The following is a 15652-nucleotide window of genomic DNA, read 5'->3' as shown; positions in this document are numbered from 1 at the left end:
AGAAAATTTGGGCGAACGGCGTATGTCCGCGATTATTTTTCCTGGTCGCAATAAAGGCAGATGACAATTTGTGCGCGTATATACGTGCGGGACGCGTGAGCGATTTGCACGACGACGCGCGACGACGTAGAGCCGGAGAAAGAGGCGAGCAAATTCGAAGCGCATTCCCGTGATTGAACGTGTCCCTGTTGTCGGTGCACAACTTCGCGGCTACAGTCCATCTCGTTACAGCGCGGCGCGTTCTCTAATACGATATCGCGGCCCGCTGTGTGTGACACAGCCACGGAATACCGATTGCTCACTCTCCCATGGCGTTTCCTGTTCCGACCACGTATATCCCGCTTTCAAAATAATAATAAAAAAGAGAAGAGAAATACGTACATATACATGCGCGCGGAAGGAGGAAGAGGATAGCGATGCGCGCGGACGGACGAGCTGTCGCTCGGGAAGGTGGAACAGAGCGAGAGAGGAGAGGATCGACCGGGAGAGAGGAGAGTAGGGAGGAGGATATAGGTGGTGCAATGTGGATGACGAGGATCGGCGACGTTGTATATATGTACCGACGACACGCCTGCTGCCCATTGTTCACGTCTAACGCATTATGCGCATCATTCATGGCCTTTTACGCCAAGCCTCGCGTCAAGTTCATGCTAATTCTCGTGGGCTAATCTGGAGTCAGACGGATGCCACACGAAGACAGATTTGGGAAGACTGAGCTCTCGATCTCGTACAGAGGATCTCAAATCCCTGCCAAAATATATTGTAGAAGTAGATTCTTCAAGAGTTTTTTTATTTTAGCAAAACACACAGCAATAGACTCTTTTGGTTGTCACGAAGTGACGTATTTTTTCGAATAATAGTGAGCGTCAATTGATTTGAATTTAATTGGATTTTCTTTAACAGAATCTCAATCTTATATTTAATTACTAAGATTTAATTACTAATTTAATCAAATATCGAACACACACACACAATCGCGATATTCTTCTTAATAAAATACCTGAAGTGAGATAAAATTAGCAGATAATTAAATTTCAATGTTTTTAGAATTTTTTTTATAATTAAATTTCTCTAGATTCTCTATGGAAACAATATTCGCTTATGATGTTACTTTTATTTGAAAGATGTCTTCTTTTCTTTTCAAGGACTATTTTCGAAGAAGAATTTTCTGAGTAAAAATTTTCTGAATAATTGTACATATCATTTACGGTCTTTTACACATCGCGACGTGCTTATATGAAGGCACATATACGCATTTTTGCTGCAACTTTTTGCACCTCCAGGAAGGCAATAACTCCGTGCGAGTTCCTCCGACTACAAGCCGCTCTTCTGGAAGAGAGATCGGGCTGCACAATTTATGGCGATTTAGGTCGGTTGCGTTATGCGGATAACTTGGAGATATGCGTTTCTTTAAATGTCGCAAACTTAAAGGCGAGCTACACGGCGAGACGCGCGTAATAAAGTGCAGTGTGCACGTTAGGACAATGATATTGCAATCTACAATCTTTCTTTGATTACAAACAACGCGTTACGATGCTGTGACGCGTTTGTCGTTTCTCCCTGACCTACTACCGATACAATAACACAGAAATAAAGAAAGAAGTACTATTATCTCATATTTACAGAAGCGACCAACAATTTAAATGCACGAAGCGCGGAGTTACTGCATTACGAACGGCAAGTGTAAGAGATTAATTCATTTTCAACCGCATTTACAGCGTACGGATCTGCCGCGAAAAGCCGTACCTCAACGGAAATTTAATGTCGTTAAATAATGAGCTATATATACACAAAATTAAATTAGATTGGACGTTTAAATTGCTCGTGAAGGAAAGGTAAAACGCCGATAAGTTCCTTCTATTATTCTTGCCTCTCTTGCCTCTCTTGCCTTTTATACATCCTCCCGCCGCGCGAGAACGATTTCCGCGGGAACGTAACAGATGTACACGAGACATTTGATATAGTTCTCGCGCTCGCGCCTACCCTCGGGCGTAAGATCATACCCGCCGCGAAGGGCTCGTTAATTCGTAAAAACATCGCGCGCCGACGATTGAATAATATTGTTGCATGGAAATTGTCCCTCGTTAGCTTTCCACGGGAGAGGATCCCGCGGCAAGAGAAAAAGTGTCCCGGAATCAGCCGGTGGAAAGTGTGGAAAGAAAGCGCCGGGCTTAATTGTCCGAACCGCTTTTCTGGCGAGAGCGCGTTCGATGAGCGTTCGTTTAAACGTTCGCACTCTCGCGCTCGAGATGCCGCACGTCGCTCCATTGATGAAATAAGCAGATAAAATAAAGGCACGCTGCTATCGTCGGCCGTTACATCGACTCGGGTATCGTTATGTCATATTACGTTATTTGCACGGCGCGCATAGCGATTGCACTGCGGTTACATAGATAATTAATACGAAGGAAAAGAAATTGAATTAACGAGAGAATAATTTCATGAAGAACGCACGAATGAAGATATATTGTTTCGAGAAAGATGCGTTCAAAAGTGTTATCTTATCACGTGTAAAGATTACTTAACGGTTAACGGAGATGTATAGTTATCTTCAAGTGTTCTGTAAGATCACACAGAAAAACTTGAAACGCAGTTTCGTTTGTGTTATATTCTGTCTTTAAACACCGCTCCGTTTCGTAATTCGAACCGCTCGACGGGAAGCTCGCACGGTGCATTTTGTGCCGACGTAATGGGAGAAGCTATAATAGCGGGGACGATTTATTTACTTTTATAATGGCGACAAATTGTCGAATAACTTTATCGGCATTATTTACAATGTAATTCACGGGGGGGTAACGAGGCGTGAATTTATTTCATATGATAATAGCACGGCCCTGTCTAAATCACGCACACCCTTTCGCGCGTGAAACAGCTGTAAACAGTTTTGTAAACAGCTCCGTGTACAGTCGCCTGTTGCAACACCATCGACGTCTCGAGTGTAAACGCGAATGCACGTGGATCACCGTCGTCGCCGTTGTCAACCCCATCCGTCGTAAAATCTCGGGAGAGTGTTACACGCGACGCCATTCCATCATTTTACTGTCTCATATACAAGCGACGTGATTTCATTCTCGAGACGAACTGATTTTATGTCCCGCTCGGTCCTCCATGCTGATGGAATTAAAATCGGGAAAAAAAGGGGGTAGCGAACAGATGAACATTCCGACGTCGACGTACGTCGCGAATTTGATAGATAAAACGTTAAACGTCTGTAGAACTGGTGTTACGCCTTCCAGCTTCTTAGGGAAGCAAACATAAAACCACCACGCTTGAGAGGGAGAAAAAAAATTATATCGGAAAATTAATTTTATTTCGAACCCCCGCCGTGCAGCTTCAGCGGCAAGGTGACGATTCTAAACGCTCGTGGTTAAGTGGCGAATTATCTCGCTGGATAATCGCACCCGAAATATCCCGCTCGGAATATAGACCTATGAAGAAGCGTGACCTACATCGTGAAGATCGTATCGGATCCAATCATATTCGTAACTTATCGTCTCGGCGACCTATTTACGCTTTATCGCCTCCCTCAAATGGTGGAAAGCAGCGGATGATTCCAGAAATAGCAGCCGGACAATGGCGGATTACCGGCGGCGGAGACAAATCACAGACACTCGCAGCTCGATACGTTCGATCGGCAATCGAACCTCGCTTCATCGAGAAGTTAGATTCCGGCGTAGTGCATTCGCAGAGACGTTGAGTTTCCACAACTCTCCGGTTGTGCGTCGCGACGTAACGGACGGGGGACAAAGTAGTTTCGCTCGACGCTCAAGTTTAAGGGGCTGTTTATCAGATAAACCGAAAATACGACGGGGGAAAACTTTAAATGGATAGATACGTCGCGCAGTAGGTTTTCCCCTCGGGAAAATAAAATTGTTTTCAGGAGGGTTGAGTTCTCCGCAAAAATATATTTTTCTTCCTCTTTTTTTTTTTTCCTATCTGTCAACAACGCGACTGCGCGAAATTAACGTGCGTAGAGCAACATTCGTCAAAATCATCTCTCATTATTTCAGCGCATGCTGTACATTTGACGTGTAGGCAGGGTATATCATCTTTCCACGTCCGAATCTAATTCTTCGCTTTGCGATGCACCTCGGCTTTGCAACTTAAACTCGCTTGCTGAGACAGATCGCGAGAGAAATACTGCCGGTATCCAAAGTTCAAGCTCGATCCTCTCGAAACGCGGAAACGCGGGTAAAAAGCGTTGCACGCGAGTCGCGAATAATGGCAGCCGTGGCCGTTGACAGGAACGGTCGTTAATCAAGCCGATTAATTGAACCGGCAGGCCGCGGATACCTCGGCGTGGAAAACGGTACTTAAATACTGCATAGCTTACCGATCTCCCGCGTATAACGAGGCACAACAACGAGGTATCTGGGAAATGGAGCATTTCGCCGGTGCACCGCGTTTCCTCTACCGCTGTCGGCGAGCGCGATGATGATAGTCGCGGGCATCGTGTTCCTACACAGTCGTCGCGCGTATACAATTGCAGTAATAACGCCATAGGGTGATGGCGGATGGCGAACGATGACCCGTCATTGTTTACGTTGCCGGCCTTTTTATACGCTTCGGGACAAATCGTATAATTGATTTTCCGCGTAACACACGGGGATACAAGTCTATTACGAGATATATATCGAGGATTTTTCCCTTTTATTATTTAAACGACGTGAGATATAAAGCGACGAGTCCGCTGCGATCAACATTTGGAGACACTTGCAAAATTAATAAGTTGAGAAGGAGAAGAAGATTCGTTTTGATATCCAATTGAAATGAGAAGAATATATGAGGTTGGTCAAAGATTGAACACGATTTTATACGATTTATAGCTAATTATTTCCAGATTGAAAAAATATCCCAGATAGCAGAATGACGTCAAATAATGTATTAATAACGTCTCAATGACGTCTAACGTCGATAATACGTCTTCAGACGTCATCCTGCTACCTGGAATGGCTTAAATTTGAATGTATTTACGGTTGTCTTTGCGATTTATAATTAACTTAGTTTTATAAATGATAAAGAAGAAATTATTCATACGCGTGAGAGACAAATTTGCGTCAATTAGCTATCGAATCGATTTCGATTTCGATTTCGAGCACCTGCGGTGCCTTTTGACGACGTTCTAATTGTCCTCTCGTACACGGAGCGAGGGGGAGGGAGAGGGGTTAAGCATTTTTCTGCCTTTGTGCAGTCCATTCTCATCGGCATGAGAGCCACTGACCTCACTGTCAAGGTTGGGACCACGGCACTAATTGAAAGTTCATTATAGTGTCTATACCGTTCCTTGGCATAAACTCAAATCCAATCAACAGCGCTCGCGTACGGTACATCGATGTGTAATTGCTCAAACACATTCCCGTAATGAATTCCGTGTTCCACTTAGTTCCGGCTATTGCTCTCGCTATTTCGCTAATTCACCCGCGTCGCTCGCTGTCCACAGAAAATAGTGAAATATCAAGCTTGTTCTCTATTATATGTACGGAAATTGCAATCAGCTCGTCGCGACCGCATGAAATCCGCGAATAAAACCCCTTGGCACTTTCGAATCGCGTTATACGTCTCGATTCTCGGAAATATAGTTAGCGGAGTTAATCAAACGATGCGCCGACATGTTAATGAAAAAATAGTTATCCGCGGAGAGTTCTTGGAGGGAAAACACTCGGCGAAAAGCATTTAACAATTAATACGGTTTTCTGTACGGTATACCTAATGATATTTTGCGCTACATATACGCTTCTTTAAAGAGATTAAATGGATCCCCCTAGCGTTTTATAAAGATTTATCTTACAAAGTCTCTCGTTAGACATTCCACAAAGAGAATTATAATTTACAATAAATATATGATAGTTTAAGAGGATTAATGCGTCACAAAGGACACAATGAAATTATAAATAACGAGTGCTGTATCAAGTTATAATAACGAAGTTGACGAGTACGAACGTAATTATCGTAATAAGATTTGGTCTTGGCGCAGTAAAAACTCTTCGCGCATTCGGTACGCAATGAACTTTGGATACAGATAAAATTTGCAGATTTTGCGAACTTTATTGTATCGCAAGTTCATCGTATTGCGATAAACAGTCGCAATACGATTGTTCGCGATTCGTAGAACAAAAAAGTAGAGAAAACCAGAAAACTCTACTTCAGAAATTATCACTTTGCAAGTTTGATCAAAAACAGTCTTGCTTGCTTGAAATTTTCTATAGCTGTTTTTCCACCGTTGTGCGAATAAGATATGAAGAAAATAACTATAATACACGTTTATATTCCTAAAAATAAATGTAAAATTTTCTCTCTGAATCGCAGCTACCTGAAAGCTCTCCGATCAGAAGGCAAATGTGACAAGTGTTACGAAGAGAAAAATAATATTTATTTATTTTCAACGCGACACGATCTTTCACGATCTTTCCAACGCAGCTTCTCGCGTTGCATCTCGAAGGCCAAGACCGAGGCACGCCGTGGAATTTAAGTTTCGTCTGCGTTTCTCGTGGCGACGACCTTCACAATGGAAGCGTCAGGGGAAAAGCCGGGGGCCCCGGGCAGGATTACCTGCCGCTATTTACTCGTACCTGATGCCATTGTCGACTCGACTCGACGGAGCCCCCTTCGTCTAAACTCTCTCAAGAATTCCGTGCTGCGCGCCGCGTGCATCGTGCGTATAGCGCATCGTCCGACACGCATCGTCGTAATCGTTAAGTGTACGGTCGGACGGTATTTGGGGGACCCGACCTCCTCCGCAACGCGCCGCTAGGGTGGGTCCACCGACGTGCGCGCACCTGCGTTTCCTGTCGCTCGGCGCGGATCGTGAACGCGCACCTGACGCGACGCACCGGAAGACCGGGAAGACTCATCGCTGACGCGAGAAACTCCTCACGGCCCATTTCTTTCTGCGAAACAAAAATGCTGATCCGCGCAAACGGGGACGTGTGCGCGATAGGCACGTTCCTTTCCCTATGAAAGGAAGGGAACGTTGTCCTGATTGGGAGAGTGTTACAGTTAATAGGGAAAGAGTAAATTTTCCGTGTTTTTTTTTCGCTTTACGCTGCTGCACCGCTGCTTCGCTCATTTTATTTACCAATAACTTGTTTGTTTCCCTTGGCCACTTATTCGCGCCGTTGCTCGAAAACACGAACGAACAAACTCTGCCAGAAGAATCGTTATTTTAATTCCAGCGATTTTTATGAGGATACAGAACAGATAGAAATACGTCACACAAGTGTCGTTTCCGAGAGATTAGAGGGATGACTCAACGTTACAAAGCACTTTCGCGAAAACGTTTGCGTTTTACTCCTTGTTTTGAAAGAGTAGATTTCATTGCGGCGCGGCGGTAGAATCGGCACGGCGATTTTTCATCCGCTTGATCAAAAAGCGGAGACTCCCGCGCGGGAGCGCTTTACCCTCTCAAAAAGACTTCAATTATCGCCGAGGATTGCCCCCGCTTTGAGTCGCACCGTCATTTCTCGGACGCCGCGTATAACTGCGCGTCATGTCGTCACCTGGCGCGTAATCGCCTCTCTCGCGCTTTGTGGGACGCGAGGAACACTCCGCGCGCTGGAATTACCAGCAGATCAATGAGTTTTTAGGTCAAGGATCGGATATAGTTAGCCGATTCTATTACGGCCGTGGGGAAGAGGGTGGGTTTCTCGCCGCGGCATTCGCGGCGTTCCGATCCCTCACGGTTATATCACGTTCGTCACTCGCCCGAAAATTTCGTACGTAGGTATCTTGTCGATTATTAGTCACCGTCTACGGAGCCGTCGAGTAATCTCATCGACGCGTCTACCGTCCACCTGGTACATTGTCGTCACGGATTCGATTTCCGAACGTGTCCGACGTGACGTCGTGATGTCCCGTGACGTCGCGCGTCGTGGCGACTGGACGTCGAGACTGGGTGAATGCGTCACGTTGAGGAAGATTGTATCGGAAACAAGGAACGTGAAGCCGACAATATATCCTCGTCGTTCGTGAAAAGGCGCGTTGCGTGCGCGCGAGAGAAAGCGACGGTCTGTCTTTCCCTTTCTTTCACTTTCCCGTCAGCCGCCTCCTTTATTTGCCGCAAGTGACTCATCGAAGGGGTTGTCTATCGCGTGATGTGTAATCGAGCACATGTGTTAACTCCCGGGGGTGCCTCCCCCCTCCCTCCCGGGTGCCGTATGCACGCGTATGTTCACAGGTCGAAACCTCGGGGTACGAACGCACATACGCTCGCTCCTGTGTTACGCGCCGAGTTGACACACACATTTGGTATAAATAGATGATACGACGATACCTGAGACCTGAGACCCGAGACCCGCGCTGAGCACGATATAGCGTAGGAAAAGAAAATATTCAACGGGTTTGATTCGGCGAGTTGGGACAATCTGAAATATTTGACATCGGTGACTACATTGTTTCGTCTTTAATCTACAAACTTGACTTTGCATAGATGTATCGATGATTATATTTATTGTTATCTTACTCAATGCTTACAAAATGCTTTCAAATTGTGATGTGGCTTCTTACGGATATTGTTGGCTCACGATTTTCACTTTATTGCTCTCTATTGCTACTTTTTATTATGTTTTATTAATTGACTTACTTTCATTCCTAATTTTAAGTTTCTAATTTTATTTATTTATCGCTCGTTGTTCGGGTTTGGCTTTAAATTTAGAATTTTTCTATTTTGCTGGTGAAAACGGTGAACACGTTGAAACATTCTATTTTTGTATATTGAAGTTCATGTATTAGATTAATTTTTCAATATTTATTTTTTACTAGTTTATTGGCTCTTAATCACTTTACGGTATTTGACATCAATTATCTATATATAAGAACGTGCAGTTTTTCTGTTATTAAGTTACTGCTAAAAGATCGTGCCGCATTACACTGATCAAGTCGACCGTAATAGTCAAGTACTTTTTCTTCCAATCTCGGTGAGCTTTCTTCTTTTGCGGATCTTCAATTAATATTGAATTCTTCTATAGTGTCTTTCGATTAATGCGAGAGGGGATAATCGCGTGGAAGGAAGGAAGGATCCTCTCGCCTGGCTGGAAATCAAATCATTTCTCGTATTTACTTAATAAACAAGGCGGGAGAAGCCCGTGCTTCTAAATAGCGCCATTTCCCCTCCCCCGGGATTAAACGAGGCGATAAATCCCGACGTCGCGCATTTATGCATGAAACAATCAGGGCGGAGTGCTGGCTCTGAAATTCGTCTCCTCGAACCGACCGACGAGTCGAACGAGACGGGGCGACATTATCGCGCGCGTACGTCGCGACGTACGCGCGCGAATCGCACCTTACACACGCACGGCGCATTACGTACACGTACGCGAACGTGGCGAGGCGACTCGTTCGAGATAAGCTCTCGATATCAAGCGCCGACGCTGATAAGCCACATTCCAGGCACCAGTTCTCGCGCGCGGCGCCCGTCGTCGTCGTGTCAACAATTTCGCGCCTGTCCATCCGCGTGCGTATATGCCATACGCACGGCGGCCGCTTTTATCCGCGTGATATACGTTCGACCCGTGGTGCGTTATCGATAACTTTCTGCCGATAGATCTGATCCGCCCGCTACGTCCGCGGCGGCGGGCGCGGTGCCATGGCGATGTGGATCGACCTGAACCGGGCGTGTGACCCGTGCAAGGCATGCTGGGCATGCCTCGCTCCGCGGCTCGGAGTTTCCATTCTTTGCAGGTAAACGGCGCACGAGAGGAATTCGCGTGATCGCGAATAATTAAACTCGTCGCTCGCAGATAGCAAAGGAACGAAATTCATCTCTTTGGCGAGAACAATGTTCGTTTTTCCTATCGGTCGATCCGTGTCGATACGTGTCGATTTCACGTCGTAATATTGGAATTAATGGGACGTTTTACCGGGGAGGAGAGTGGGCTCTCTGCGTTCTTCGTATTTTCTAATTTTATCCGCGTTTGATCGATACGTCGAGACGCGCGTATCCGTTTTCGCCTCGTTTTTCGCGCTCGCGGAAGCGCGATTTTCCCGCGAAGTGTGACTCATCCGAGTTCTCGCGAAACGATAGTCACGCGCGCGAATTTTCATTAAAGCCTCGAACGTCGAACGGTTCATTGGTTCCAAGCTGGTTTAAAAATCGGCAATGCATATCCGAGCCAGGTGTATTAATATCACACACCCGCGCTCGTATCTCTCGACGATATCGTCGGGTAGCGCAGCGCCTTGACAGACCGCGCATGTTTGCGAGCGCAATAAATTTTCGCGCTTTAATCGCTTTAATTAAAGTGTCGTCCGTGAACGCGCGCGCGCGCCCGGTGCATTTTCATGGCGTTGCCGCGGTAACTGTATATCCGCTAATATCCCTTCCGTAGATTAAGTGAGATTATTTAAAACGCTGGGCGCGCGAAGCACAAGCGGGCCGTTCTTCCCGTCCACTTCCGTTTCCGTTTCCCTCTGGGATATTAACGTTGCGTGCCTAGGTTCAACGCCAGACAAGGGCGAATTGTTTTACGATTTTTTACCTGTGCCTCTCTTTCAAACGTCAAAGAGAATCGCCGGTAATTGAAAGTGTCCTTTCTAAGCTCTTTGCGGCCGGTGAAAAATCTCGAATGACTGTACATTAATTCCTTTCTAAATTCGTGCTCTTTGAGCAGCGTCACGGATCTTCACGGGACGGTCAGAGAGATCGGATATTAAACGGAACTGTTTGCGCCGAAAACAGAGCTCTTTCTGCAATGCGGTCTAAGGTTACATACGTCCCTTTGAAACGCCACACGACAGTTAAATAAAACATTAATAACGCAGCATGCAATGAGACATAAAGGTGAAACTTTAAAGGGAATCTGCGGAATCTCCCAGAAGGAACTACATTAACTAAATGTTATACGAAAGTTGAAAGAAAAGCGAATAGTGATCCTGGATCACCCTGTATGTGAGTCGATATACTGGTTCCTTGGATCAGCCAACCGTAAAACCATCAAAGGATACTCCGTTGCAATATCGTGAATTAAAGCTCATACTGAGGATTAAAGTACGTCGGAAGATTAAAGTACATTGGCTAATACATACATATATGACGATTATCTCGGTCGGTTTTTAAATTTATATGCGACAAAATTATATTGAGCGGTAACGCGTACGTATCTCGCACGTCTGAAATATGTAATGGGGCTGATCGTCGTTGACTCCGAATGCTTAATACGAGGGATAAATAGGTGAATTAGCCGCGTGCATCGTCTATTAAGTCTTCGTGGAGGACGCTAATGATCCCCGGTTCGAATTCAGCGAGACGGCCGTATCGGAACTTTCGGCGCTCGTTTCTTCCTCTGCCGCCGTGCGGGACCACCTACGAGTGTAAATATGTATACGAGCGACCGTCACCGGCTCCGCTACGCCTACCATTACTGAGAACTTCGAGCCCCGGCGACAGAGCCCACTTGAGACGAAAAGATATTAGGCACGGATTAGAGGATTCCGCAGCCACGCTATACGACTTTACAGACGACGAATTCCCGACGCGAATCTGGTTTCACTCGTGGAACCCGCGGCAACAGGGTGTGGGAGGGGACCATTGTCCTTCGAACGCCCATAAAGTCGGTCGAATCTCGTAACTCGGGTTTTCGGTGATCGTGCACACATGTTGCCGTTGGAGAGTACGTGGATACTCCGACGCGCGTCCCCCGAAATTTTCGAAGCGGGCCAGAAGCGCGCGGTGTAGAATTCGCCTCTCGGGGCGCCGCAGCGCGCCGACAAAGGGCGCGCTTTGTCGAGGCTTCTCCCGGCTTCGAAAATCGTCACGCCGCGCGATCGTAAAACGACGAGTCGCGTAAACGCGGTTTGTAAAAGTGTTCACACCGCCGCGCTCGTCATGAAGAGCGTACCCCGAGTATCTCTCCCGTGCCAAGGTAAAAGTCAATTCGGTATTGCGATCGACGCGCGCGCTCGACGCTATGCGCTCGCGGGTTCGACGACCGAACCTGGGAGATCGGTAGGCAAACAGTATCGATAGGCGAGTTAATCTCCCGGACGGGCACGACGAATATGCTTCTGACGGTCAACACTGTCTAACAATGTCTATAGGTCGATCGATATGACTAAACCACACGTTGACCGAGCTACCATTTCGATCAGAGGGGAAATATTTGGTTTAAAAGATTTTGTTTAAGCATATTTAATTCGAAAAGTTTGCAATCTTAATGTAAATTGACTTCTAATACGCGCCGTCGAAAATAATTAATTAGAATCAGATTGAGAGTTTGGACCAATATTGGACAAACGTGACTATCAATTATTTTACATACGTAACATTATTTTTGGAAACTTTTTATCGTATATAGTGGAAAATTACTGCTCGGCGAATGTAAAATGCGTATTTTTTTTTTTTTAACGGATATGTGTTATTAAGAACTGACTAAACTTATACCGGTAGGTTCCTTGCTACATGATGTTTTCTGAGAAAGCACAATGGGACTATTCAGAATGGTGGACCCAGAGAATAGCTTGGACTACACCACATCGAATTCAATCATCTCCCTTTCTCTCTCTCTTTTTCTCTCTCTCTCTCTCTCTCTCTCTCTCTTTTCTCTCCGTATGTTATGCTCTTTTGTCTTATGCAAACCACATTGCGCCGGCATGCAAGGTACGCTTTCTGGCTTCGAAAAGGATTGGAAAGAGGCCAAGAAAGAGCGTAGAAAAAGGAAAATGAGTGCGACAATGTGACTGAAGCGCGAAAGAAAAGGAACTCTATCATTAATTCTGACACAGATAGTAGTAGAACGAACCTGAACGAAAGGATATAATAGTACGACCTACTCAGTTACTCGTTCGATAAACGAACGTCCGAGCGATGAGGAAAGATGCTTTCTACCTCATCATCATCTTGTTTCTTCCTAGGAGATATTACAGCTATTCTTGAATCCCCCTTGGAATAAATGAGTAACATTTACTTCGCGAATCAAGACGTATCTCGTTTTAGGAAAACGAGCTGGTGAGAACTTTAGAATTTCCGCATATTTTGGTACACGTCCTAGATCTGCCAAGTCACCTTTTTATCCACGGCGAGATTCACGGACGCTTTAACTGATTTGGAATCCAGTTTTTCTGAATAAAAATATGACGATCAATAACTTTAGACTTTAGACGATTAAAAATGTATTTTCGAGACAACTTTGAAGTAAGTAGAAATGCAGTAATTGTTCACTGAATTTTTTTAATGAACTTAATTTTAACAAAAATTCGTAATTCAAAGGTTATACAATGATATATTTAATATATTTAATACAGAAATTAAACAATGTAACATATTACAATTTTCTTCGACATTTTTGTTGAGTAGAAACTTGACTCCAAATTGTTCGAAGGATTTATATATAGAAAGCAGTGTGCTAGATATATGGGATATCTCTATATTAACGCCACGTTGGCGATTAATCAATCAAATGATCGCCGAATTATTGACCCGCATGTGATAGATATGGCTGGACGATGATTAGGCTGTTTACACGGTCTCGTCGATGTAATCCGTTCTCCCGCCTCGAAATTACTGAGTACCTCGGTTAAAGAATTATATAATTCAATCTAGCATGTGTCACGAATGTAATTGATCGTCTTCGCGCGCTTTGTCCCGCAAATTACTTTTCAAACGACATTCGGACGTGGTTCGGATCAGTAAGCACATGCCGGTGAACACATAATGGAGGGCCTTAGGCTCAATCGATAAACATTTCCGCGGCCGAAGTTAATCCAAATGCGCGTTCGGCATTACGGAACAATTCGAGTAATGAGAGTTGCGCAATGATCGGGAGAGGGGCAGGGGGCGGATACGCGCATTCTGTTTCATTTGACGCGACACACATTCACGATCGGACAAAGCCGCCCTCCCCCCTCCTCCACCTTGTACAATAAAATTACAGACAAAAATCTGCACACAATATCAAGGTGTCTCACGATACCACTCAGCATCCTGTATCCGATGGTCGAGTGCCTCATCCATTTGCGGCCTCGATCACAAGTGCGGCACTTAACGCGTATCCATGCCGTTCCTATTGAAATTTTATATTTAACGTATATCGATCTGCTATGTGTCAAAAAAAGCCAGAATGTATAATAGAATTTCATTCGGAGGGCTCAATATAGCTGCATAAAATTCGATTTGTTACAATTATTACAATCGAATGTAATTCGCAACAGCTTTGACGGATCTTGAGAGGACGCAAAATTCCTCGACCGCCGTAACGGGACGATTTTTAATCAGATAACTACTTAAAAGGCGTCTTTGCGCCTTGCACGAAGGATCGACGTCGCTGGAAGTCCATCGAGCTCGCCATTATTCCGATCTCGCTGCTACGCGCAGAGACGCCATCGCGCCTTTTTCTCGCGCGGCAGACGCCTCGGGCGTGGAACGTTCAGGAAGCAAGGTCGGATTGATAATCGTGAGAAAGATGAAAACGATCGTCGGGATCAGCTGAGAGTCGAAATACCATGCGAACGAGACGATCACGGTGAACGGGTCCGTGTATGCATCACCGCGCGGCGTGTGCGTGAGAATTGCGTGCGTGCTTGTGCGTTCACGCACACTTTTACCCCGCGCGTGTGAGTTCGCGCGATGTGGCGGCGGCGGGGGGGTGGTAGAGGGAGGAGGAAAGAGCGAGAGACTTCAATGCTGGAACCATGTGATCGCCATGGCAGTGGAGAGTGGTCTTGAGGTCTCAGATTGAGCGAGCGCGCGACGCACGACGCACAGAGGAGGAAAGAAATGAGAAAGAGATAAATAAAGAGACTGAGAGAGCAGAGGTCCAAATTCGTCCGGACGAAAGACAGTCGAGAATGACGCTTTACTGAGACGGGCACAGATCCAGGGACAGGAATGCAGGCCGAGTCGGATGGAGAAGGAGGGACGAAACGATGAACGAGAGGAACGGAGCGAGAGAACGACAAGAGCCGAAAATGGGAAAAGAACAGAGCGTGCTGCGAAAGAGAGATAGAAGATGTGGAGGGAGGTCGGAGGAAGCGAGAAGGGAGATTCGAATGCTACGAGATAGAAGGAGATATTCGTGGTTGAACCGGTGAACAGTTGGAGGAGGGGGAGAAGAAGAGTGGATGGAGTGGGAGCGAGGTAAGGCAGGAACGCGCAGCTGGAAGGTGAGCATTGGGGAGATGGTTGCAGGAGAAGAAGGGGGTACACTGGAGAAGAAGAGAGATAGCAGCACGTACATGTACGAGAGAGAGAGAGAGAGGGAGGGAGGGGGCTGAACAGGTAGAAGAGAGAGAGGGAGAAGAGAAAGATAGACAGAGAGGGAAAACGAGAAGGGGGCACCGGCTAGCTTGGCTCTCTCGGGGTAAAGCGAAGCCAACAAACTCACGTCAGTCCGAAGCCGGAGGGACGCTCGTCCTCCTCGTGCGTTCTCCGTACTCCGTTTATTTCGCCACGTCCACGACACATCCTTCTTCCCCCCGCCAAGAACTGTGAACATCCACGGGCCTCCGGCCCAATCTCGAGGACGTGCGGGAGGGGGGTGCGACCGGTACAGTTTCACGGCGCGACGTCGAGAGTCGAGGAAAACGCGCGATTAACGACGCCCTCCCTGGAGCGGCGGATTCGAGCGGATTTGTCGCGTGTGACGTGTGACCGATGCGGACCCGCGGGACCACGATCGCCCGTTATCGCTAACAGTTGCACTCGCTATCGGGCCGATTGTCGCGT

General features: G+C 46.2%; 1 protein-coding gene across 4 annotated transcripts in view; it reads left to right on the top strand.

Annotated features, from left to right (window-relative positions):
* LOC112453750 (MAGUK p55 subfamily member 5) overlaps nt 1–15652 on the top strand; it is a 65809-nt gene that overhangs the window by 25481 nt on the left and 24676 nt on the right. Inside the window, exon 1 of one of the 4 annotated variants that reach the window (XM_025014661.1) lies at nt 9413–9675. The exons of the other annotated variants lie outside the window; for them this stretch is intronic. Within the exon in view, the coding sequence (XP_024870429.1) occupies nt 9581–9675 (95 nt within the window). The 5' untranslated portion in view covers nt 9413–9580. Of the gene's footprint in view, nt 1–9412; nt 9676–15652 lie in introns of those variants that run through there. 4 annotated transcript variants of the gene reach the window in all.

The sequence above is a fragment of the Temnothorax curvispinosus genome, unplaced genomic scaffold, assembly GCF_003070985.1.
Source record: "Temnothorax curvispinosus isolate PA1 unplaced genomic scaffold, ASM307098v1 QBEX01004669.1, whole genome shotgun sequence".
Classification (NCBI taxonomy): Eukaryota; Metazoa; Arthropoda; class Insecta; order Hymenoptera; family Formicidae; genus Temnothorax; species Temnothorax curvispinosus.
This window is presented reverse-complemented; position numbering and strand designations above follow the sequence as displayed.